General features: G+C 45.3%; 1 protein-coding gene across 11 annotated transcripts in view; it reads left to right on the top strand.

The window, feature by feature from the left end:
- Nucleotides 1-24,651, top strand: part of LOC135369794 (transducin-like enhancer protein 4) — a 42,029-nt gene extending 17,378 nt beyond the window's left edge. Inside the window, exons 5-22 of one of the 11 annotated variants that reach the window (XM_064603315.1) lie at nucleotides 1,845-1,907; nucleotides 1,959-2,051; nucleotides 2,613-2,690; nucleotides 3,297-3,579; nucleotides 4,857-4,879; nucleotides 11,241-11,333; nucleotides 11,688-11,759; nucleotides 11,875-12,127; nucleotides 12,274-12,413; nucleotides 13,153-13,217; nucleotides 14,540-14,720; nucleotides 16,431-16,514; nucleotides 18,289-18,390; nucleotides 18,981-19,126; nucleotides 22,715-22,826; nucleotides 22,975-23,057; nucleotides 23,141-23,321; nucleotides 23,848-24,651. In XM_064603315.1, the coding sequence (XP_064459385.1) occupies nucleotides 1,845-1,907; nucleotides 1,959-2,051; nucleotides 2,613-2,690; nucleotides 3,297-3,579; nucleotides 4,857-4,879; nucleotides 11,241-11,333; nucleotides 11,688-11,759; nucleotides 11,875-12,127; nucleotides 12,274-12,413; nucleotides 13,153-13,217; nucleotides 14,540-14,720; nucleotides 16,431-16,514; nucleotides 18,289-18,390; nucleotides 18,981-19,126; nucleotides 22,715-22,826; nucleotides 22,975-23,057; nucleotides 23,141-23,321; nucleotides 23,848-23,955 (2,160 nt within the window). In that variant the 3' untranslated portion in view covers nucleotides 23,956-24,651. Of the gene's footprint in view, nucleotides 1-1,844; nucleotides 1,908-1,958; nucleotides 2,052-2,612; nucleotides 2,691-3,290; nucleotides 3,580-4,856; nucleotides 4,880-11,240; nucleotides 11,334-11,687; nucleotides 11,760-11,874; nucleotides 12,128-12,273; nucleotides 12,414-13,152; nucleotides 13,218-14,539; nucleotides 14,721-16,430; nucleotides 16,515-18,288; nucleotides 18,391-18,980; nucleotides 19,127-22,714; nucleotides 22,827-22,974; nucleotides 23,062-23,140; nucleotides 23,322-23,847 lie in introns of those variants that run through there. The other 10 variants (XM_064603318.1, XM_064603314.1, XM_064603323.1 and 7 more) reach the window with 10 other exon arrangements.
- The last annotated feature ends 1,217 nt before the right edge of the window (nucleotides 24,652-25,868 follow it).

The following is a 25,868-nucleotide window of genomic DNA, read 5'->3' as shown; positions in this document are numbered from 1 at the left end:
AATCATATAAATATACTGACATCGATTCAGTTGTGTGTAGGCAGTAGGGTTGGTTACAGCCCCGTGACAGCTAATACAGCTGCTGTAAATGAACCGCTTATGATATTTTTGCGACAAAGTTTGTCGACGTGAAAAAAAAAAAAAAAAAACACTGTCAAGGAGGCTGCACTTCTTCGGGTTACACCTTGGTTGAAAAGGTGTTGACAAAGTTTGGTTGAGTTTTCACAACATGTATGTAGACCTTTGGTCCACCTTTCAGGCGAAATGATCATTCAGTTTTCTTACAGAATCCACAATATTCCAAATAAGAGACTTCTCTTGTACCAGTACACGGGATGGCGATCTCCTTCTTGAAAGGAAGCATCGTCTATATGAAATAAGTTTTTCTGTATTTTTTTTTTTTTTTTTACGCAGAGTAGAGAAGGAGGATGGGGTCTCATGCGCTGCCGAATTATTATTATTGTTGTTGTTAGCTCAACTTTGACATTTTAACCGCCGCGATCCAAAAACTTGCCAGAACACCTTGTCCTGTCATTTCTAAATCCTACCTCTTCTACGACCAGCGCCACATGCAAGTGAAATCCAGTCTCCAGTCGTACCAGGCCACGCCATTTTGACGCAGGTGGACCGGCGCATCGTAATATTCGTACATGATTTCGGAACGATTCGCTGCACTAACAACGATTTTTATCGACGACGTCTGCATTTATTACTCCGTGTGCGTGGGGGGGGGTTCATATCCGTTTCCCGTGCCTTGTCGCATAGCATCTCCGTATTATACGGCATTGCCCCATGCTTGGCAGGGTCGTCGGTGAAGCGTGCCCTGCACGGTGGCATGACCGCCATCGTGCTGGGTCGGCGGCAGCGCGTGAAGCTCCGTCACAGTCGGTTTGCCAGTTCACGAGCCGGTCGCTTCTGAACAACACCTGCTGTCGGCCACCAACACAACAACGCCGTGATGAAAACGGTTGGACACGTCTCAGTGCTGCTGCTTGTTTGCGTCCCCTCCTCCCTCCCTCCCCCCTCACATACATGCACGCAGCGACCCCGCGCGGTTGAGAAGCGGAACTAAAATACCCTGATGGCTCGCTCAACTTTGTATGTGCCGTGGCTATATTGATGATCTCTCGGGGAAATAAAATGTATCCGAGCGAATGCCGCGACACATTCGCAGCTGCGGGGCAACTGGTGCCGCATGTCGGGGGTGGGGTGGGGTGATAACAATGCTGTATGGTGAAGGGTGGGGGTGGTGACTTAATTCGGGGTTATCCAAGTGCACCATGCCCATCAGGCTCAAGCGAGGCACTGTGTTATAATTAGGGTTTCGCGCTTTGTGTTTTTATTTTAGGGAGGATTCGGCGTATATCTATTTCGGCGTTTATTTATTGTCCTGAAATCGGCGTTTTTCGGTGATTTTTCTGGCGTGTACATGCTTTACCCCGCAGAAACCTATACAAAATTAGCCCCCGTGAGACACCAGTAACATGCGCTTTATTGCTACACAGCGAAGTGGTGGTACCTAAATAGTGAAAGCAGAGCTCCTCTTTCCTTGGACATTCCTTTGTATTCGGCGTTTTCCGGTTAAAACCGAATGATGGCCAATTTATCTGCGTATGTTTTTCGGTGTTTTCCGGTTAAAATCGAAAACGCGGAACCCTAGTTATAATGGATTTATGCAGCTTACTTCTGCAAGCAATAATGGTTGCGTTGAGCGTGATGTGTTGCAACTTACCCGACCCGTTGCAGGCTTCCTTGTACACAAGTGAGTGACTGCTGTGTTGTGACAATAATGACTTAACTACATAATGTTTCTAATTCATCGGCATTTATTTTTACGTTTGCAGACAGAGATTGCCAAGCGACTTAACGCTATCATCGCACAGATTCTGCCCTTTCTTTCGCAAGAGGTGAGGAGGAAATCTGCTTTGACATTTGAGCCTTTTCTCTTTTTTTTGAAGTTTCAAAACACCTTTCAGCACCAGCAACAAGTTGCAGCAGCAGTAGAACGAGCGAAGCAGGTTACTATGACGGAATTGAATGCTATAATAGGGGTGAGTGGAGCTTTTCACACATAACTTCTAGACGCCAAAAAGCTTGCAGTTGAATGCAAGCACATAGGTCGGCAAATTCACTGATGGGCATCATTCACGATCACATTATGGAGAATTGTGCGATTATTGAGCGATAGGCAGCGATCGTGATGTTTAAGTTCATGTTGAATGGTGGCCTATGATGTAATGTGATGTTGAAGTTAGATGATGATGGGCTTTGGAGGTGAAGTGGAATGATCGATTGTGAAACTGAAGTCCAGTGATGGGTTTTGAAGTTCATGACCAATCAGGGGTTATGATGTTGAAGTCTGATGGTTTGTGATGTTGATTGTGTGGTGGATAGTCTTATGGAGGTTGTGGTGTTGATGTGATGGGGTAGGCCGTGAGTAAGCTCCACTGTGATGTGATGTTGAATGAATTTCTAGAAAAGTGTCGACCTATGGACACAAGTATCTTGTACACAGCAGTATATATACTAAGATAATAGCAAAATAGTTGCATTACCAAGTGAACTTGTCGTAGTGGCCAAACGTGGTCACACCTGGTTGTATCTTTCCGCAGTTGAAGTCCTATAGAGGCCAATCTCTCTCTTTGGATCTGGCCAACTCTCCTTTCGGCCCTTCAGGATACAATCAAAATGTATGTGATGTTGTACATCTCCTTTTGGCTGAGTGCTTTGTTTGGGCCATTATGAAACGACTGGTGATGTATGTATCGTTTGGGCTGAGCATTCCAATGACGCTGTCACGTGGTCGGACGCCGTAACGAGCAAGGATATGGGCCCAAATAAAGACTCAGCCCAAACGAGACGTTAACCCAGCAACGAACGAGACAGAAATATTTTGATCGCTAGTTTACAGAAGGAGCGCAGTGTCGTAGCCCTCACGCATCATTGCAAACATATGTCACTCGAGCATTTGAAAGCAAACTGGGCCATTGCAACGCCACCTAGAGTAAACAAAGCCCGATCGCTGAAACGATGTGACGTAGTCACTAAATCCCGCCAATCAGAACATGCTTTCGGCGGTCGTACTATGGAAGCGAGCCACAATCAGCCACATGTACAGCCGTTGGTGGCAACAGAAAGCCTGTGCTTGAAATGGTCCGCCGCGATTGGCTGGAACAGATGACATCACGAAGGCGTTAAGCAGGCTTTCTGTTTCTTTGTGGCGTTGGCACCTTTACAGTAATCCGACTGATTGCACAGTGTTTGACTATGCCTCTTCCCCTTATGTGCAGCAACAGATGCATGCCCAGCAGATGCCTGCGCATGCGCACGCACCTCCATTGCCCATGTTGCCGCATGCGGCCATGGCAGGTCTTCAGCCTCCAGGTGGCGGAGGTCTCCCGCCCAGCACGGCAGCGGGACTCCTAGCACTTTCGTCACTGGGTGCGCCGCCGCCGACCCCTTCACACCTAGCTGCGGCGGCGGCGGCAGCCGCCGCACTCAAGGACCACCGAGCCGCAGCCGCTGCAGCAGCAGCGGCGTCAGCAGCGCAGCCGCCCGACGACAAGAGGTCGTCGTCTGGTGAGATAATTTGTGATTATACGATGTGAACCCATTCTGCGTAAACGGAACATTGCAAGTGAACAGTGTTCTATACGAACATACAGTAAACTCTCGTTATACCGGAGCAAGCGGGACCGCAAAAAAGAATTCGATATAAGCGGAAGTGCCACAAAAACAGTGACAGTAGCCTCGAACACAGTACGGCAATAAGTATTCAAGCAAGCAAGCAAACATTTTGGCAGCCTTTTAATTTATGTGGAGAAAATCTTTGTTTAGTGTGTAGGATCGTCCTTCGAACTAGGCGGAGTCTGCTGGCATGGGATTTCGAATAATCGGGGTCGAAACGCATGTATTGCAGTCGAGACAGTGTGAGATTTCGGATAAAGCGAAATTTTTGGCATATGTTCCCAGACTGAAGATATAAATATGCGAGAACATAAGAAGGATCAGACTCACAAACAAACAAAGAAAGAGCGGCTGCAAGCTTCCTGTCGAGCATTCGAATGTCGCAACTGATCAAATTTCACAGGGAGCAGGCATTTAGGTCAGCCAAATGACACTACCCCTGCATTGTATTTTCCCACTTGGTTCTCTTCTCGCGTCATCTCCGCATTCATCACTCGATATGGAGTTCGACGTCATGTGGCATCCTGACAAATTATATTGAGTCGTGAAGCAAGAAGAAGAAGGGGGGAGCGAGGTGTCACCATTCGCAACCCACAAGGGGATCGATTATGCACTTATCAGCGACGGGCAAAGTAGCCAAATAAAAAAGCGAAGTGCCAACGTTCAAATCCTATCGCGGCAACAAAAGGCACATCTGTGCGTCCCCTTTTTGAATAAAACCTTCCAACTCATTCGAATTGCGATAGAGGGAGCGATACCCGACGCGAATGCAATGGTTAGCAGACGACACCAAAAAAAGCGCAGTTCCTGTTCAGAGAAAACAAGCGCCGCAGCTTTGACAACATAATGGCTCTTTTGTTTTGCTTCCTTTATCCTGTGTTCGACCCTCTCCCTCTTCAAACATTCATCCTGCGACAACAGTGCCTCTCTTTCCCTCTTTTACCATCGAAGGCAGTCGCCAATCCTCATTCAGTTCCTTTACTTGCGATTCTTTTTTTCTTTTTTTGTTCTCGTGCGCTCCCTGTCGTCGTCGTGCGGTCGACGCGCCATCTCGTGGTGGAAAACTGCAACTTCCGGTACTGCGGCACGTGACGTCACGTCCTGCTTTCCTGTTCCTCTTCTTCCCCTGCTTCCGTCGCCATGGTAACGGCTTCGTGGAATCGATGCAGTTCATAGCACCGAGGAGAGACATGTGAGTTGATTTTTTCTTGTTTTCGTGCTTTTATTTGCCTGGTATTTTCCCCCATTCATCCATTTATTTTCTGCCACTCGTTCCATCGATGTTTGCTTTGGTATTCTTCTTCGTTTTATTCATTCAGCGTGTGTGTGTGCTTACGAACGTGGGCTCGTGTACTGAGAGGCTTTTTGCGCCTGTTTGTGTGTGCTCAGGGGAGAGCGCTTTCGGAATTGAAATGCGCGTCTGTCTTCTTTTTCGTCGTCTGCTTCTTTTTTCTCTTTCTCTCTCTCTCTTTCTCCCTCGTCGCCATTTTGTTTCGTATTTCTCGCGAAAGGAGTTTCTCGTTTAAAGAGTTCTGATTCAAAGCACCCCATTTTTCGTTGGAATCTCTCCGTCGCCTTTTTTGTATTACTTTTAATCTTTTACGAAGGCGCACACTCGACTCTCATAGATTCCGATGGGCGGCCGTTCTATAAATCTGCCAGCGCTCTATTCCAATTAATCTTGCGTGCGCTCGACACTAATTTGAAATGGGTCATAGTGCAACCGCGTTGTGCGCTTGCAAGAACCGTAATTACCTCTACTATTGAGTAGCTGTCGTTCGTAAACGAGAGCCATTTACGCGGATTCGCATAATTAGTCTTCTTCCTTTATCGACTCTGTCCGTTCATGGCATTATAATTTGAAGCATCAAGAAGATTTATATCACCGGAACTTTACTTTTCAAAAGTGTCATTCCCTAAGCAATGAATGCGTTAATTTGATATGTGCATATCGTATCGTGCACTATAAGTTTTGCGTAGTCAAAAAGCGATGAATTCGCAGAACGTATTGTGTTTCTCGTTCCAGCATCATTGATTGATAAGGTAATGACGCACCACATCATCATCCCATTTATGTGTTTGTGTTTGTGTGTGTGTGTGTGTGTGTGTGTGTGGTAAGGTAATCTGTATCTTCCGTTAGAAGCAAGGCTGACTCTATTCGCATTGGGGTGCGGTGGGGGACAGTATATGTTTGTTCGAAGGCAAAGAGGAAAGATCAGTCAAACGCAAAGGTGGTCTTGTCAAATGAACCGGCCTTACGACTTATTTATAGGAAGGCCGTAACATTTTTCCTCGTGTGAACGTAATTGAGATTTCAAAATTTTAGACGCTAGCCAGTTGCAAATTCGAGTGTTCATTTCATTTGAGTGCCGACTCCGTTGAAGTGTTTGATTTACGCGTCATACGCGTCCTTTGGTTTACGTGTTTTCGGAATCTTTTTGTGTTTGGTTTTTTTCTTCTTCTCCTTGCTGGAAAAGGCTAACTGTGGTTTGTCGCAGGTAGTAGCAACCACGCGCCGAAATATGCAACACCTTTCTTTTCTTTCTTCTCTCTCTCTCTCTCTCTCTCTCTCTCTCTCTCACACACACCATGATTTATTGCTGGAACTTCCGACCTGGGAGATAACGTGAAAAAAGAATAATGACGAAGCTTCTTGGCGCCGAACTTTTATAGCCCAATTTAATCGGCGATATTTTTTCGACCGAGGACATCTAAGTGACCAGTTGTCGTTAATCCCAGTTGTGTCAGCAGCTGCACGAGAACGATAAAGTCCGACGGGAAGGGAACTCTAGCCTGCAGTGAATCCCATTACGATCGTGGGAGTGATAATGTTACCCCACCCTCTTTGTTAACTTACGCAACAACCGCTCCCTCTGTCAACGAAAAAGAGAGACAGAAAAGATGGGTGCTTGCCGAACGAAAAATTAAACCGGCGTAGTGAGCGAGTGGGATCTGTAGTGTGTGCCTAAACTGCCCGCGCTCGATAAGCGCGTGCGCACGTGCCGCGTGGAGTGAGTGCGATTAATTCCGTGCGATTTGATTGGCAGTTGGGGGCATGCGCACGTGCGTGGAAGGGGACGAACTGCTGCGGAGGACGTGCGCCAGATGTCGTGGTGTGCGTCCGTTGTGTGTGTGTGTGTGTGATAGTGGTGGGAGTGAAGTCAGTTTTCGGTCCAGTGATTATGGATATGCGGGAAGATTCACGGGGGCACCTTTTGTGTGTGTTCGAATCGATTTGTGGTTTTTGTGTCTACACGCACGCACACACGCACGTCGGGGGGTAAATTTGATGTGGGGCGTGTGCAGAACCGCTGGTGTGTGAAACGTCTGTTTGTAACGAAATTGACGTCCCTTTTCTTCTTTCTCGTCTCTCACTTTCATGGCTGAAAAGAGTGTGCACGTTGCGGCAGTCAGTGGTTGGAGAGGTTTAACGAACCTTTTAACGTAACGCAGAAGGGCAAGGGCGAAGCTACAGCTGGTACATAGCTGATACATAGCTGGTACATAGTTGAACGAAGGGAACCGGGAGACACGGACTGAAGAGGACGGACACACATTGAGGCACAACAATTATAGAAGAGGCAGCTGTGATTCAGAATATCGTGATTTTGCGACTCAGTATATATATATATATATATTTGTTGACACTCAATAGACTGGCATAAATTACGACGTCACCCCCCCCCCCCCCCCCGCAGGAACATGAGAAAGAGACATGCCCCCTTAAAACTTTACCAAGTAAACGGTACCGTAAAGCTGCTGGGAAAAAGTTACAACCTCTATTGTTGCCATACATCACTTCAAATTAGCTGCTTTGCTATCCGAAGAAAAGAAAGAAAAAGAAGAAAAAAAAAAGGCAGTCAAGCGTCTCTCTGTCGTGTCTTTTCTGCTCCCACCACAACTTAAAAGTTCATACGGTAGACATTAGAGAGAGAGAGGAGGAAGAAATATGCCGGAATTAGGCTGTTCGTCGGCGGTAAGTGAATTGGCGACGAAACTATCTGTTGTCTGCATGCCAATGAGACGGCGGCAGTGAGTCGAGCGAACCCACGATAATTGGCCGTGAGTAACAAGCGGTGCGTAATGGCGACCGGGAGCGGTCACGCGTGGCGACCTCTCTCGGGAGGGACGGACACGCTGTTACCCCCTCGACCGTGACGCCATCTGTAACCCCTCGCAGGAAAAAAGAAAGGGAACGGGTTCTCTTCGTTCACGTCCCTCGCATGAGATTGCTGATGAGGCTTCATCCTCATGAATAGTTACCCCTAGAGGATAAATCCGGGTAGAGCTGTTATGTGATTGGCGTCGTCCTCGGGGACGACCCTCTATGTTTGCTTGTGTATTAATATGTGGGGGATGCGGGAAGTCACTAGATGCGGAGGGGGGAAGTTTGTGACACAAAGAAACAGACAACGCAACTTTGTCGATATAATCAATCAATCAACTTCGTCTAGGTTTGGTCACATATTCGCATAAAAGGGTATTATATAACCACCCAATCCTTGGAATGCGGTGACATCACGCGCAACTCTTCCGTTGCTCTCTGCAGAAGGATACGCTTACAACGATACCGCATACAACGATACCGTCATTACGGCGGACGAAATGTAGACTTGTAAATTCGAAGATGTTCTCTTTTAAGTAAGTTCTCGCTTTCGCTTACATTTTCGCACGCAAGTTAGGGCGTGCAAGAAGTACGCCTGCGATTTCGCCGAAGCACTAAATCACAAACACGAACGAAAGGGGTTTTCACACCTTGGCATGGCCGCTTCTCCCCCTCAAACACTTGCATCCTTAGCAGCTAGCAGAAACCCACACCCGCCCTCTACGGTCGAAGGGAAGTGCAAAAGCCAAGCCACTTCAAACACACCCACACAACCACTTCTGCCAATTTTCCTAGCGCCACCACGAGAGGGCGCATACCGCCAACCCCCCCTCCCCTTCCTCCTCCATCAACTTCTCCCACCGTCTACATGAACATGTAATGAATTCAAGAGATGAGCACAGATTGGAAGGAAAAAGAAAGGAGAAAAGCAGAGGGACCCCTCTTTGCAACATTCGCTTCAGGAATACCACCCCTCATCTTGATCAAAGTGTGGACTGAATATATGGTTGAGTGATCCCTGCCAGTGGGAGGGGGGGATAAGAAGAGGGCGCCTGTTGCTATGCTTCATAAATGACTTGCTATGTGGAGGGGGAGACTGGAAAGAGAGGAGGCGTTGTTGGGTAGCATCTGTAAAAAAAAAATACATATAAATATATACATACATGCAGAAGTGGCAGCGGGGTGGATAGGAGAGGGGAAAATAAAGGACGGGGAGGTGGGTGGGTGGGGTGAGATCTTCTTCCTAATGGTTTTTGAGAATAATAAAGAAGCCCCAGCTATTCATTCTGCCTTCCCTTCTTTTCTCTTTCTTTTTTTCCTCCAACTTTTTTTCTTGATCCGTATTTGTCATTTTCTTTTCTTTTTTTTGTATTTGCTGTGAGGATGTGTGGTGGGGAATCCTGAATAGAGGGGGAAGAAAACGTGTGGTCGTGGGGGGGGGGGAGGGGAAGCAGAGGAGGGAGGGACGTAGCAGCCGTTCCGCTGGCGGCGCCCCGGTTCGAGATCATTCTTTAGTTCCGCTGATTGTGTGCGCTGCCGCCGCAGCCGTACTGAGAATTTGAGGCCTCCACCTCTTCAAGGCATTCTTCTTTGCTGATGCTACAACCTCCCCTCCGGGCTTTCTTAGAAAAAAAGAAAAATTGTATGGAAGAACGGAAATGAAGATAAAAGGCAGGAAAAAGAGGCAGAAGAATAGCAGTTACTCTACACGGGCGGCAGGTGGCAGAGCCGGCGAGACACTGCCAAACACTGCCCTTCTGCTGCGCCGCGTGATGTTACACACAGACTTCTTCCCCCCCCCCCCCATATGCTGGCCGAAATGGATCTATTATGTCGCCGGTGCCCAAGTCTTGCGGCCGCGGAAGCATCTCTCCCTCTATTTTCTTCTCTCTCGTTCATTGTTGCTCCTTCCTGAAACTTCCAAGTGCACTTCACGTGCGTGTGGAGCTCTTAGCACGCACTTTTTTTTTTTTTTTTCGCGCAGACGTGGAATGCGGAGCAGAAATACTTTGGCGATTGTTTGTCAGCGGCCAATCTATCTGTGTCGTCACGGAAATTTTTGTTGTTGTCGTGTCTGTTGGGAAGGTGCGGGGGGAAGGGGTTAAAATTGGAAACGATTGATTACACATGTGTGTTGGGACGCGTAGTGCGCGGCGATGTTGGTCTGAGTGGAAAGGGGAATGGTGCTTGATGTCGTCTGCCTCTGTCGTCTGCTTCTGTCGTCTGCTTGACTTTAAACGGGGCATGAACAAAAACGATGTTTTTCGTCTAGGTTTCTTTTTGATCTCGCTATATACAGGCGAAAAACGATAATTTCTAATATTTGACAGTAATGGCCGTCTCTTGCCAAACGATATGTTTCACCATTTACAAAGAAGAAGAAGAAGAAGAAAAAAAAAACACAAAGACGTTTTGCGGTTTTGATCAGAATCGGGTATCAGGGAAGTTTTAATATGCATTGTAATCCGTATTATAATTCTTCCGCAGCATTTGGCATATTCACTTTTACTTGTGCCATGTGCTTACCAAACCTTGTTGGGAGGAAGGCCATGACTTTAAGCTTCACTTTATGCTTAGTTCAGCTTCAGCAGCCTGTCTGCTTGCCAATACAGGGCACAGCCTTTTCATCACCCGCCAGGATAAACTGTACAAGGGAAGGGAGCACAAGATGGGGATGTTGGGCTGCATGTTTGAATCATTCTTGGGAAAAGGATTTTCTTTCCTTTCTTCTTTCACACATGCTGGGGTGAGCCTGCAGGATTACAGTCTCTTTTCCCCCATTCCCAATGATTCCAGAAAGATTGTAATTGTGGGATCCCCCCATGGCTATCTCCTTTCATTTCCCTTTCCCACACTCTCTAAACCACTATATTCCTGGCCACTTTTCATGGTACAAAAGTACAGGGGGGGGGGGGGGGGTGGAGGACAAAAGCAGATGGGGAATGAGCTTCTTTTCTCCCTACCCTCTATTGTCCCATCCCTTGAGAGGGGAGGATTAGGGAGAAAGGGGATTATATATAGGGTGTTAGAGGGATTTGGTGCTCTGTTCCCTCCCCAGTTGGGTGCAAGAGGATTTTCATGAAAACTGCTCCCCTCCCCCCACCACTTTGGAGGGCTTTAGACAGTCAGTTGGGGTTGTTGCCTCATCCTTCATTCTTCTAAAATGGCAGTAGCCCTTCCTTTTTTCGTGGTAGTGAACAAGGTGCTTTTTGTTAGTTTGGAGAAGGCCAAGAAAGCAAAACCAGTGGGGTTTGGCTGAGTGATTATGTTCTGCCTCCTGACCACCTGGTCTCCTTGTAGCCTTTTCACCAGTTGCTGGAATGTCTTGCATTGCTGTTTCTTCCATGTGCAAATTGAGGTTGTACACCTGTCAGTGGCCTTTTTAATTGCATCTGCAATTTTATTTGCCTTTCTGAACCTTCAATAGTTTGTGCAACTGTACTTGCAGAGGAATTCCATCTCTCCAGGAGAAAGGGAAAAATTTCGGACACGTTCACCCGACATAGAACATGACCTCAAAAAACGAAAAAAGGAGGAGAAGGTAAGCAATCTGATTTTTTTTTAATAGCAGAATTTTACTGCTGTGGTTGCACAAAGAATAATGTATCTACTAGTGTACAGATAGCTAACACTAGTGTACAGATAGATGGTGGCATGTTCACTTGTGCTGAATGCATAATATTATAATTAAAAAAAAAAATTAAGAATTTCTTCACTATGTGTATAAGCACACATAACCCACTGCTGTCTACACTGCACGTCTTTGCAAGATGATATTTGTTACTATTTGTACAGTGTACTCTGTTTTCTTACGTATTTGTGCCTCATGGCATACTCATGCTTATGTTTGCATTATACTCTGTTTATTAATTCCTCCTCTTTGTACTGATGTCAGGTACAAATATCATTTCAGGACAGTGACGGAGAGAAGAGTGACCAAGAGCTTGTGGTGGATGTTGCAAACGAGGTACGAATTTTCCCACCCGTTCATTTGGCTCGAACATGTGAAGTGAACCCAAGCATATGCATATGTCACCCCTGCTTAAAGCCTGGGCCTAAGTTCAGGACTCTTTACATTGCAGGACTCTGTAGGCCCCCCAAACGGGACAATTTCCCCGAGAGAAAATGGCAACGACAAATCCCTAAAAAAAGACCACGGCAATGCACACTCGCCTCATAGCAGTGTGTCTTCAAATGCAAGTACACCATCTTCCAAGCACAAGGACAGTGAGAAGTCTACCACTCCTGTTCCAAAGTCTGTCACCCCCACGAGTTCTGGCGGAAGCGCGGCAGGCTCATCGGGTCTCAAGTCTGGAGCAAAGGGTCCTTCCTTGGGTGAGCTCATTTTGATATAACACAGTCCTATTGTGAACAACACGAGTTGAGTAATAGAACGTCTCCCATTTAGCCAGTGCATCAAGTCCGAAAAGTGGTGTACCTATTTGTGTTAGTAAACATTTGCTTTACTGATTGTTTTAAAGGTCCCCCATACCCATACCCACTGCATGGAGGAGCCCCAGGAGCTCACGGGATGCCTGCGGACCTAAGTTCGTCCGCGTATTCCCAGGGCATGCTGCACAATAGCATCTCGCCTGCTCTCAACTCTTATTCACGAGGCTTGGTGAGTGTTCTGTCGCAGGTCACAGGGCGACGACAAATCTGATAGTGTGCTATATTTTGCAACTTACAGTGTACGCAGGGATAGAATATGCATACCCAAAAATTGATGAAATTGAAATAATATTCATTGATATATATGGCTTGGGATTCTAAGCTACCAAAGGTGACTAAGAACACATTTCATTCCGAACACATCAAAGGTATGTGCAGCTGTAACAGAGGAAGCCAACTTCTCCACCTTTAGGGAAATAAACGTTAACACTTGGAATGTTGAAGAAAGGATGACTATCCCCATAGCACAACGTGGGACTGAATGGCATTCATAGAAAATACGAACATACTCGTTTTTGGATGAGATAAACAGCTCTGAAAATGTAGTGATAACTCCATGAACAGGGGCTTTATGTATGTTCTATGTTCCTTTATGCTTTTGGACTCGAGGAAATTTTCCTCCATCTACAATTGAATTCATTAAAATCGTAGGATTTTGTGATTGACCGATCTGCCATACTTCCGTGGAGCTAACATGCTTGTTGACAACACTTTGTTCATGCGTTATACCTACTGCCTACTTCTACGCTGACACGTGTTTGTTGAATACATAAAGTGCACGTCAAATCTGGAAGTTGCTGTCTGCCTTTCTCTATCATGTGCAGTGATGCTGCACGCAGGCAGGTGATAATGCTCACCAGTGATATCTATTAAGGCTGTTGCCTGTAACGAGCCCTTGTTTGTTGCAGGTGGGTTATGATCCTCATCCATCCATGAGGGGTCCGGGGTTTGGATCAATTCCTGGAGGGAAACCGTAAGTAGCCATTAAAGCCATTAAAGAGGAGCCATTAAATTTAATGGAGTATCCCGAAAGTACTGTCACACACATCGTAGCAAGCATATGATCGCCGACCGATTTTTCGGACTTGAAGGCGCCACAAATTCGGTCCGAATTATCGAGCAGCCCAAATTTTTAGACAAAGGCTTAAATCTGCAATGTTTCAAAAATAGACTTTCTTTGACTACTCACACTGGCTGTAAAATAACTGTCGACACGAGTTTGCTTCGCCGCGCGGACACAGGAGATAACACATCGTGGCGGATTTCTGCTAGCGTAGCCTCTTCCTGATACCTTTCTATCAGCGTAGTAACGGCCGTAAGGATTGCAACGGTTGATGTGGGCGCAGCGGTAACCTCTTCGTCGCTGCCACTGTCATCAGCTATCCTAAATTTTTGGAATGCGTCTCAAACGGAGAGGCAACGTCCGAAATATTAAGTCCCGAAATGTACTGTGGTGTGTCTGTTTTGACTCTTGGAAGACAAAAGGTCCGAAAGAATAGGCATGCTCGGAGCGAAATGGGTACGAAAATCCAGGCAGTCCGTCCGAAACACGGCCTGAAATATTGGAAGCGGAAATACATTGGCTCTATGGGGCGTTTGACGGTGCTGAGAGTTTTATAAAAAAAAATTGCAAAGTCCGAATTTTTGGAGTCCGAAATATCGGTCGTCGAGTGTAATAGGAAGCAGCTGTGTTTGAGCAGCAAGGCTTGATACTGCAGATGAACGCTGAAGAAACTCTGGTGTCTAATGAAGCAAAGAAGTACAGCAGCAGACCTCAAAGTACCCTTATTCATAAAGCCTTAAGTTGAGTCTTCCCCGATTCCTCCCCGAATTTGCACTCCGAATTGAAGGTTGCCTCTTTAGGGTGAAACCCGATTTTTACCCGGCAAATTGCCCTCACTGGGATGTCTGTAGGAATGCACTAACTTACTTGTTTGGCAGAAAATGCAGTTACATTACCGCTGTACCAAACCACTACAGTTAGTTTGAGTAACTGAACCTGATTTCTTCCCGAATTTAGCATACTGGAAGTTTTTTCACCCGAATTCGCATGAATTTAGTGCACACGTTTATTTTCCCTATATTTTTACCCGCCGAATTTAGAAAAAAATGTTTCCCAAAATCTTCAGGCTCTTCATACCTCATACTATCGTTCACTCTTGACTGTTTAACCAACGTTGCTACCTGCAAAGCCGTTGCTGCACCACTGTGTTTATTTTATTTTAAAAAAAAATATTTTTGATAACACATCAGTGTTGTCACCAGGTGTTTGATGACCTGTGCTCTGTTTTGTAGGGCATATTCATTCCACGTGAGTGCAGAGGGCCAAATGCAACCCGTGCCTTTCCCTCCGGATGCGCTCATCGGAGCGGGTATTCCAAGGCATGCACGACAGATAAACACTCTGAGCCACGGTGAAGTCGTGTGCGCTGTTACCATCAGTAACCCAACTAAATACGTATACACTGGAGGAAAGGTGAGTTATCCCTCCCCCTACTGTACCCCAGTACCTTCTCACGGCAACATGACGGCTCGTGATAGGTTAAATATAGCGTAGTTTAAGGGCTTTCGCTTGCTTAGCTTAGCTTAGCTTAGTGCTGGTTTAGCTATGTGAAATCGTGTAAACTCGCATGATGTCAGATCACATCAGCTACGCGAAAGAGTTTGCAAGCAGCAACAATACTGCCATGTGGCACAGGGAACAGGATGTCACTATCTAGAGGATTGTATGCTTACCACATACAAGCAAATAGAGAATTGCAGCGGGAGATAAGCTCTAATCTCTCTGTCACATGAAGCTTGAAGATACCTCTCAGGACACTGTTAGTCTAGTTGTACAACAAAGCACATTAAGTAAAGAATAAACGTGTTCATAATAAGGATAGTAGGGTACAAAAAATCAGTAGAAAGTGTAGAAACACCTCCATCAAGACTGCAACAAAACCTGCAAATATCAAGAATGCACAAATAAATCTTACGATGTATCACAATCTTATCATCAAAAATAATCATTACACACGATTTTCCTATGTCTATGTTACTATTTAGCAGTGATGGCCGCTAACTACTTCTACAGTAGTTTAACTATAACTACTAACTACTTTGTGATTGAGTAGTTTAACTAGTAGTTCAACTACTTTTCAGGGGAGTAGTTAAAACTACTTTTTTAACTACTGCAATGTAGTTTAACTACATCTATAACTACTTAACGTTGTCCACCAACATCAATCCCTTGCAGTGTTCTTGGACACCTAAATATGATTCACAAGCAGTAATAAACTTTGGCTCAAGCCATTGCTACGATCGTCAAATACAAAGCTTGCGGCGGGATTCTCTCTGTGCCTACGCGATAAACTAAGTTGCAGAATTATTTCGCAGCAAATGAGGCTTCACTAGACAAGCATTAAAAGTGAAGATTTAGTACACATGCACGACACAATTGCTCTGCACCTCCGTTCTCATCAAACAAGTAGCTCAAGGTAAAAGTCGGAAGCACAATCGTGCCGTAAAGCTCGCGGCAAAATCAGAAGTAGTTGGCGCCTTCAGTAACCTAACTACTGTAGTTAACTACTTAAAATAGTAGTTTAACTAGTAGTTGCCACTACATTTCTGCAAGTAGTTGATAACTACTTTTTAACTACAATCAGGTAGTTTAACTACATGTAGTTAACTACTGGCCATCACTGCTATTTAGTACTGTTTTAAAAGGACGGTTGCATTCATTCTACCAAGCTAGCCAGGTAGATTGTCTGCCGATGCCAAACCTAGTGGTATCGGCACAGTCACTCCACATGTGTAAACAAAGTTACAACGACCGCTGATTGTGATCAGTGCTCCTACACATTTATGACATTCGTCGTTGGCAGATTTTGCGCGGTGCAGGTCAGAAAGGGAATCATGTGCTTCATTCACCTTTGTTAATGCTTTCCTATTGTTTCACCTTCATAAATGACACATTATATTTTCGAGGAATATTTCCGCAACAAGGAAAGTTGCATACCGCTTGCCGGCACAGTGAATCACCCAAAAATAAAAAAATGAATGTGTATATTGCCTGAATGAAATGAATGGGTAACATGTTTGAAGAAGTCTGTATGTCAGTATAGCTTGTTACAGCGTCCATTTTATTTGTTCGGCTGCGTCCCATAAAGACCCACGTTCAAACGACGCTTTTTTTTTTTTTCAGGGCTGTGTCAAGGTATGGGATATCAGTCAGCCTGGCAGCAAAAGTCCCGTGTCACAGTTGGACTGCTTGGTAAGTCCTTCTGAGGTAAAGTTACACCACCTGGCCAGATTGTGCGTACGGTAAACTTACGTTAATTCGATCCTGACGGGAACGCGCAATTTGATCTAATCGTCCGAAGCTCGAATCAAAGAATTGGCAAAAAAAAAAATGAAGGAGGTCAATGGAACTCCCTTTCGGCGTTGTCTTCATATGACACATAGTGTTCCATGGATCCCTGATGGATTCCGCATGATGAAATTCCCCTGAAACATGGAACATAAAACAGAGAGAAAAAAACAAGAAAGAAGACGTTTCCTCCTCGCCCGTGACGAAGTGGCGCGCTTGCCATTGGCTTTGCTGATGCACTGCCAGCATGCATTGGCGATCTAAAAACCCCATTACCCCCACGAAATGGATATTATCTGTACTGTTCAGTAGCCACCAGAGCTTTAGGGTAAACTTCTCTGTTGCTATGTGTAGTGGCCGACGTGTGTTCTTGATATGCAGACGCATCAATCTAATTATATAACAGGCACTGTTTTCACGTTCGAAATAAAAAAAACTTTTTAATCAATTGGAACATATTGGCATTTGACAGGACCTTCAAACTCAATCGAATCAAGCGAAAAAACGAATGATCGGAAGTCGTATTAACGGAAGTCTACCGTACTATTTTCTGGGGGAGATTTCAGTGAAGTTCATTGGCTCGTATTAAAATCGCTAAAATACAGACAGAGGATGATATTCGCACAGGTACCGCACTAACAACAACAACATTTATTGACGAGAGACACGCTGCTTAAAACCCTTCAAAAACTTCCTTTCCAACAATCCAATCGAGGCGTTGCAGACGCACCTACCCCCTCCCTCTCCCCTATCAAGAAAGCTTCCAAGATTTCACGTTCTCTGCTATCACAAAACATGGTATCACACCCGCAGTTCCGAACATGTGCAGAGAGCGTTCCCGATCGTGCCAATAAATTATACTCGTGATAAATTATCTTGTCAATAAACGTTGTTAGTGTGCAACCTGTACGTGTGTCGTCCCCTGTCTGTATTTGAGTGCTTTTAATATGATACTGCTTGGCCAAGCTGACATTTTATGAAGTTCATTGGGCCGAAAATTGTCACTCACCTTATGTATCATTCAGTATGCTGAATAGGTTTGCCATCATCCCCTTGTCAGTTTCGCCCTTTATGGTGATCACCTGATTGTTTTATGCTATTACCAACACTTTGCTCGCACCAAGCTGTTGAAAATTTGCGCTTTCTCTGAGCAATTTTTGTCCCACGTGTGTCAACATCGCAATTAATCTGTGCTCAACATTGTGTCACAAAGCACTTATCATTGAATGTCATGCAACACTGGAGCATGACACCGATACATGAGCACAAACATGGATGGCATGGGCCTACAGGTTTTCCCGGCGATTTTAATCCAAGTGCCAGCTAAATTAATCCATGCCCCATAAAGTTTGCATGGCACGTAGATTAATTTAGCTGGCACTTGGATTAAAATTGCCGGGAAGACCCGTAGTATTCCAAGTTTTCCCCGTACCACTTTGCTGTTCTGCTACAATGGAGAGATTCTGATTTCGTCCCAGGAAGACCAGATGTTAAATCATCATCTCTATAAATCTATCGGCAATCAATGCTGAGCTCACACTAGAACACAATAAGCTTGGCGCACGTGCGGGTGCGCTGTGAATGAGTCAGCAACGTGGTATTGTCGCATAGAAGCAACAGTCGCGGAGTTTGCCTCATCCGCATTCAGCTTCCACGTTGGTCTCATTCGCCGTAACAATTTGTTTCGTTTCAGCAACGCGACAACTACATTAGGTCATGTAAGCTGCTGCCTGATGGCCGGACATTGATTGTTGGTGGCGAGGCCAGCACCATATCCATCTGGGACCTGGCAGCTGTAAGTGCACCACATTGTCCTTTTTTTTTTTTTTTTTATGGGGTCTGTTTTACTGAGGTCACTCACAATGCACATACTGTGAAGCACATCATTTTCTTTATTTGTTTGAAATTAACAAACTATAGGCAATAAAAATCGATCTTACACACCACAGAATAGTGTGCGTAGCATGATGGAAGAAACATCGCCAAATGACCAAGCAGTAAGCAAAAGCAGTCATGCAACACACATTACTTATTTAAACCCATGGTTAGCTGAATCAATAATGAATAATACAATTGTATGTACACAGCATAACATTTTAATTAAGAACAAAAATGACAGCTTGCTGCCACATATGATTCTGAAATGTCTTCAAACGACATGCCTACTGAGCATCACCTTACCTTAGGAATATTGTGGTAAAACAGCAAGGGACAGTCATTTTGAACAAGGTTTGGCAGTTACAATTGCCACACATAAAAATCAAAGGTTAGAAAGGTATATAACGTGATCTGCCTTGGATGCTGAATTCAAATTTTGTTATGCCATGATCACTGTTAATCCTAGACATCTCTAACTGTATCTGATGAGAAGAATTGTTCCTGTAGCCAACGCCCCGCATCAAAGCAGAGCTGACGTCAAGTGCTCCAGCTTGCTATGCGCTGGCCATCAGCCCCGACTCCAAGGTCTGCTTTAGCTGCTGTAGTGATGGTAACATCGCCGTCTGGGACCTGCAGAACCAGACCCTGGTCAGGTAAACATCTCAAATCCACTATAACTCCAGGTGAAGCATATGAGGACCGGACATTTATAGCAAATGGCAGCAATAAGTTATTGGGGGAAGCACTTTGCCGTACATTCTCCAATTGTCATGCTCCCTAAAAGTCTGTGGCCCACAATGTCCAAATACAGGAGAGTTAGCCTGCTAAGCCAAGTGAAGCCACTAGTGAAGCCAAAATCTCCATTTTACTTTTTCTTAAAACCAACCAACCGACAGCCACACGACCGATTTTTGGCGCATGATGGGGATAGCGCAAAAATCAGAATAACCGAGCAACCAAAAAAAAAACTTTATTCGGTTCAGTGGCTGGAAAAACTTGTCCGTGTTTTGTCTATGAACGCTCTTCCATTTTTTTATATGTGGTCCTGTCTGCTTGTACTTCACCGAGCAACATTTCATCACTGCGCACCATGGAGGAAAGAATTTTAAGCAGACTGAGTGACGTAATGCTGAGAGAAGCCGGAAGTTCTCCTGTCGCCATTTGTTGTGGGCAGGCAACCTCTTCGCATGAACCCTCACCTGCATAACACTGGTGCAGTGCTGCGTAATGCCCGCTCCTCGATGACCCCATCGTTTGCCCATAACAAATGGTGGTGCCCAGCGTCTCTGTGTTTCCGTTGGTTTAGCGTGTAGAATAATGTGTAACATGTCACATTACTTCTCCCACACTTAACCCGTGTCACATGTCACATTTCCCCATCTGCGGGGAGATGTGGCACGCAGTCTCCTTAGGATTCTTTCCAGTTAGGGCAGTCCGAAAAATTGCTAGGCAACTATATGTTGCGCTGCAAGCATAATGTACGCATGAAATGGAATATGGTATGGTCTGAACTTGCTACCTTGTTTCTTTTTCCGGAAATTTTGGTTAGAATTGTGCCTTTATTGACCAAGGAGAAGTGTACAAGGGCACTAGGCTTTGAGTTAGTCACTTATACCTTAGTCTGCGACACGCCGTAATTCGTGTCACAAGTCACCATTCGTTTGAGATGACTTACAAGTCCATTAGATCGCTGTCGGCAGCGTTGGCACAGTTTGTGTTGAGAAAGATCTCCTCCGCAGTAGTTCAGGCACAGGTTTACTGCGTGTTCTCCAGCGTGACTTACTCTTCAAAGGACGCGACATGTTATTCACAGTTGTGAAGTATCTGGTATGCGAGCCGAGGCAGATGAATCGTTTTCGCACGGTGAGCTTGGGAATCACACTTTGCTTCTCATGTTCGCTGCCTGCCTATCTCTCGTGGCGGGATTAGTCAGCCGAGGCAGTCTGCAGTTGGTACTCGTACAGTAAAGTCTTCTTTGAGCAGCTCCGCTTGGTCGTTTGTTCCTCCGCGGAGTCAAGTTCACAGCAAGTTGCCATAAGTGGGATCAATGAGTCTACTCTTCGTAAATTGTGGGTTACTACGACTGTGGAAACTCCCATGCGCCGTTGCACCTCGAAGTATGTACTAACTACCTCAAGTTTCAATCCTACCCAACTCCAGTGAATCTGTAAATGTCAGGTATGACAGTGTAGCATTTTAGCGGAAATACGGAGGAAAGGCTCAGGCACTTTGTTGCTTTGTTTTCAAAACGTATGTTGAGGATTAAATAATGTGAAAGAATGGCTCACAAGAGCTTGGTCCGACTCAGACCTGAGGACTCTCGGACCCAACCTGAGCCTGCAGTCAAAACGACTCTGAGGTTCGATTTCGACCCGCATGCTGGGCCGGGCTTGGGTTTTCAGGCCAGCCCAGCTCTTTGCGGTGCTCTGGAGTGGCCAGCTTGGAAGCGAAGATTTTTTAGATTTCTGTTGGCCTCGCTCTTCTACGTGATGGGCCAACAAGCTGAAGACATCCTCCAAAATGTTGAAGCTCAGCTCAGAGTAAGCAATGAACATCACAAAGGTGCTGGAAAAATTGGAACAGTATTTCGCACCTAGGCTCGTTTTAGACTGGGTCTCGGAAAAGCACTCTAACATTGATCGCCATCTCCAATCTTCCTTGCATTGACCTACCCTAACATTGACCACATTATTCGACACGGCCTCGACAACACCGAAGCAGCGAGCTCGGAGAACTGCAGAAGCAATACTACGTGTATTTGGTGCGGCAGGGATCCACATCCAAGACGACAGTGTCCAGCAGAAACTGGCGTCTGCAACAACTGAAAAAAAGAAAGTTGATTTTGCATTAGTGTGCAAATGCTCATCCCCGCTGTGTTCACGCAGCGAGACATTGGCTTCATATGTGTCGCTGGAGGAGAGAACAAGATGGGATATCGGTGCTCCTAAACAATAGATCACACCTTTTCACTGGGGGGCGGATGAAACCATAATGTCTTATGAGACACTCTTCCGGTACCGAAAGGAGAGCTTTGCGCTTACTAAATCCAGAAGGTAACTACACAGTCTCGATGGCAAACCACTCCATCTCGAAGGAATTGGATTGGATTGCATTGTGGATTGGGTGTAGCATACGAAACCTCCAATTGTGATACGTCAGGGACATGAGGGTGTGGCATGTGTTGCTGCACTTAAAATCCTCACAACCCAGCTTGTCTGCCTTGTGTGCCTGGTCCCTTGAGATTATTCCGTTTACTGGCACATTTGCTGCCGTCGTCCTGTTGAGCCACGTGATCAGGGTGTTCTCGAGTTCTGGGAAGCTTTATGGTCGAACGTTAGAACTTTCCGAGGAGTATGTCTCATAGTACCCCTTGACAATCAAGAGTGCAGTGAATATTGTCTCAGTTTGGAGGCATTGTGCACTTTTTTATGTTCACCGTCGCCAATGTAGCACAACAACAACAACAGCAACAAAGTGCTCCCTGTATACCTGCTTAGTACCCCCCCTTAGAGGCAGCACTAAACAAGTTTTGGATGTGTACCTTTGTTGTTGCGCTGTACTAGATTGCCGAATGTGAAAGATTCCCAAAAAATATTGTCGATAAAAAGTACTCAAACCAATGCCTACAAACCAACACACTGCACGGGATGAACATCTGGCAGTGCCATTTCCGCACGCATAGAAAAGTGGTTCTGCGCCACAAATCCCTTTAGCTAAATTTGAGACACAACTTGAGAATGTTTTCAGCATGAGTCTTAGAGGAAAGCATATATAGCAAAACAACAGGACACGACAAAGCCTGAGAGCATCAAATAGTAACAGGAACTATAGAAGTCGTTCGACCATGCCATGTCCGGAGTCATGGTTGTAAGGGATGAAAGTATGTACTGTTTCTACACAGAGGAGGAAATTTCAAGATTCTCCAGCTCCGTACTCGGGCCCCTCTATATTTGCTCACATTTGCTTTCTTGTAACAGGCCCTAGGATTGCTTGCATGTGTCACTGACAAAAGGAGAAAATCCATTTCTGGCACGACCTTCTTCACTTTCCCGTACTTTTAATAAAACTTATACTAATTGCGTAACTCTGTATGTACATTTAATTTTCAAATTCACTGTGTATATCATGCTGCACTGGATGTCTCAAAAGCATCCTAAAGCTTTGTTGTTGTTGTTTCCTTTGTTTGGTACGTACGTAAACTTCTATCATTCACTCACTGCCTACATGAACTATACTTGCAGGCAGTTCCAGGGACACACGGATGGCGCTAGCTGTATCGATATATCAAGTGACGGAACGAAGCTATGGACAGGAGGTCTGGATAACACGGTTCGCTCTTGGGACCTCAGAGAAGTAAGAGTGCCTGTATAGTTTTTCTAATGGTTTGATCAAAGTAATTCGAAGTAATGTAGAGCGAGAGATGCACATCGTCATTATTGATTTGACATGTTCAGCTGGAATGTCAAACATGGTGTAACATCTTCGACTTCATGTTTTGCAGGGCAGGCAATTGCAACAGCACGACTTCACTTCCCAGATCTTCTCTCTGGGTTACTGTCCTACAGGCGAATGGCTGGCTGTTGGGTAGGTATTCTGAATGCAGTGATGAACTCTGATGCCACTTTTCTCGGCGCACCTACATGACAGTTCTGTTGTTTTGCTTGCAGGATGGAAAGCAGTAATGTTGAGGTGCTGCATTGCAGCAAGCCTGACAAGTATCAGCTGCACTTGCATGAAAGCTGTGTATTGTCACTTAAATTTGCCTCTTGTGGCAAGTGGTTTGTCAGCACTGGCAAAGACAACCTGCTAAATGCCTGGAGGACACCGTATGGAGCAAGCATTTTCCAGGTAGGAAAAAAAAAAGAAAGAAATATAGGCATCTTCGGTGCAGGAATCAGCATGATGTCTTCAAACATTACATCTAAAGAGAACCTTTGCAGCAGAACGTAAATGTCAATGATCTGCACATTATCAGAGATGTGCAATGTAATGTTAAGCATCCACTGACGTAGCACTAAGGACTCCACCTTTCTGAGCATCCAGTTTGCAGCTACCCGCGACATTGGTTTCCAAATCTGGTAAAAACAAATCCTAGGAGGTGGCGTGATACGACGCGAGGTCGACAACTTTGGGGCCTCAAAGCACTTGGGGGCCCTTTTCATAACCTTCTAATAGCTTTTTTTTTTCCTTCCAACAAGTAGGGCACTACCGATCGCGCGTGAAAGTAAAAATGAAATGGCGAATGGTGCCGTGCAGGAAAGTCATCATCCAGAGCTTGATATTTCGCTGCATTACAAAAATGTTGCAACATTAGCCATTTGAACTGCGGAATCGATTTGTAGTCTGAGCCGTGCTGATCTAACCTCTTTTACAGTCAAAAGAATCCTCATCAGTGCTGAGCTGTGACATCTCATCCGACGACAAATACATTGTGACTGGGTCGGGTGACAAGAAGGCGACGGTGTATGAAGTCATCTACTGATGAGGAGAGCAGTGGCAACTACCTTAAGTTTTCAACTTGTCATCCTGAGTCCTTCATCTGTCATGTTCGTTTCTCGTCCTACTGTTGAAGAATCTTGTCAGCGTGCCGAGCTCCTTGGCTGTGTCAGTGCCATGTGAACCTCTGGAAAGGAGTGAACGAAAGTTCAGTTGAAAGTGATGTGACTGACAGTGATTCACCTTTTGTGTTGTTCGCATCATATTTTCGAGACATTAAGCTGAATACGTAGGACTTTTCCTTTCGCGCTGCGACATCAGATGACACTTCGTGTCTCCACGCCAACTGGAGGAGAAAGGGTGATATTGAATTGTGAGATCGATTGAGAGTTTACGCAAAAGGACACAAGGTTTAATTTTGTTGTGCGTGAAGAGTGCATATTGGAATGCCCACCCATTGCCACTTGCTTTTTTTTTTTTTCTGGGAAGTGCAACACCCGATAAACATTCCCTCTAATTTTTGATGATGTTTGTTCTGTTACTTTGAACAATGACTGTTAATATCTCCTGGCCTGGAAGCCAGGAGCTGCGCCTCTTGCGTCGTCTAAGATTTATCTATCATTTTTGCAATCAAAACCATGGACAGAAACCTTGGTGTGCTGCAGTGATGTACAAAGATATAGAATGCCAAAATGACCAGTGATCTGGAAAGAAAATAAAAGTCTGTTCTTTCCTTGCATTATATTGCATTGCAGTGTGGAATGACATTTTTGTATTGATGTTGCAGACACAAGTAGTACATTCATATTATGACTCGAATAGAAGTACACAGGCTGTGATTTTGATCTCAGAACACAAAGTTTACTGTATTGTTTACTCAAGGTCCCTGGGAATTGTTGAAGTACCACATATGTGAATAGAACACTCTGATTGTGCATTCAGTATTCATTTCCCAAAAGTGCTTTTTGATTGCATTCAAGTAGCCGGATAGGTCTTTTGACAGTGTGCAAATTGTGCAGTTATGGCTCCACAAGCTAGACTTTGCAGACTACGGATTGTAATGAAAGAAAACTGACAGGAATCCAAATTCTCGAGGGCTCCATGGGTATACGAAGGTGTTCGTGCAACATTCAATTCAATTAAAATTCTATTTTTAAATATGCACTTCATAGCACTTCGTTCTATGTCTCACAACAATTGTGTAATGGTGATTATGTGCAGCATTTGAAGTGATACATAGGATTCTCGGACAGAGCTGGGAAGTAATTGCCTCACTATAATTAACGAATTTTCGAGAAAAAAAACTAATTACTGTTCATGTTTTCCAAGGAATGGGCGGAAATGACAGTCGCATTAGTTGTACTGGCAACCTTGATCAATCCAACATCCAAGCTGCTAGACAGCTGAATTTCCAGCTGTAGCCCTTCTCTGCTTTTCCACGTCGTGGCCCAGTTTTCGGAAACCGACGCGCCATGGGAGGCAGTACGACAGTGGGATATGGTTTAAGGTATCCGTACGGTTCTCGTGGCCGCACCCGTAGCGGTTGTCTTGTGCGACAGTTAAAACACGAACTGAAAAGGTACCGTGAAGTGTAAGCCTTGTCTGCCAAAGAAGAAAATTTTGAAGACATCTAGCGTGACTACCAGAAAGTAGCAAAGACACTTGATGGTAAGTAGGCAAACTGACTTTATCCAGCATGTGTCCACTGGGCTTCAAGGGCATCTTTTCGGTTGGCATCGCTGTCTTGCAAGTCGGCTTCGTCCAGCGGCATGTCCGAGCGGGTAAAGCGTCCGCTCGGTCGTGGTAGCTAAGGTCGTGCTGAACACTGGAAGGTGGTGGGTTCGAATTCTACCACTGGTTGTGCTGTCTGAGGTTTTCCGGCAGACTTTCTGAGCGAATGTCGGCATACTTCCCCTTGAAGTCTGCCCAGGACGCATACTCTCCGCCCCTGTCCTCCGT

This window comes from Ornithodoros turicata, chromosome 10 (assembly GCF_037126465.1).
Source record: "Ornithodoros turicata isolate Travis chromosome 10, ASM3712646v1, whole genome shotgun sequence".
Taxonomy (NCBI): Eukaryota; Metazoa; Arthropoda; class Arachnida; order Ixodida; family Argasidae; genus Ornithodoros; species Ornithodoros turicata.
The sequence above is the reverse complement of the archived record's forward strand: the minus strand, read 5'-3'. Positions and strand labels throughout refer to the sequence as shown.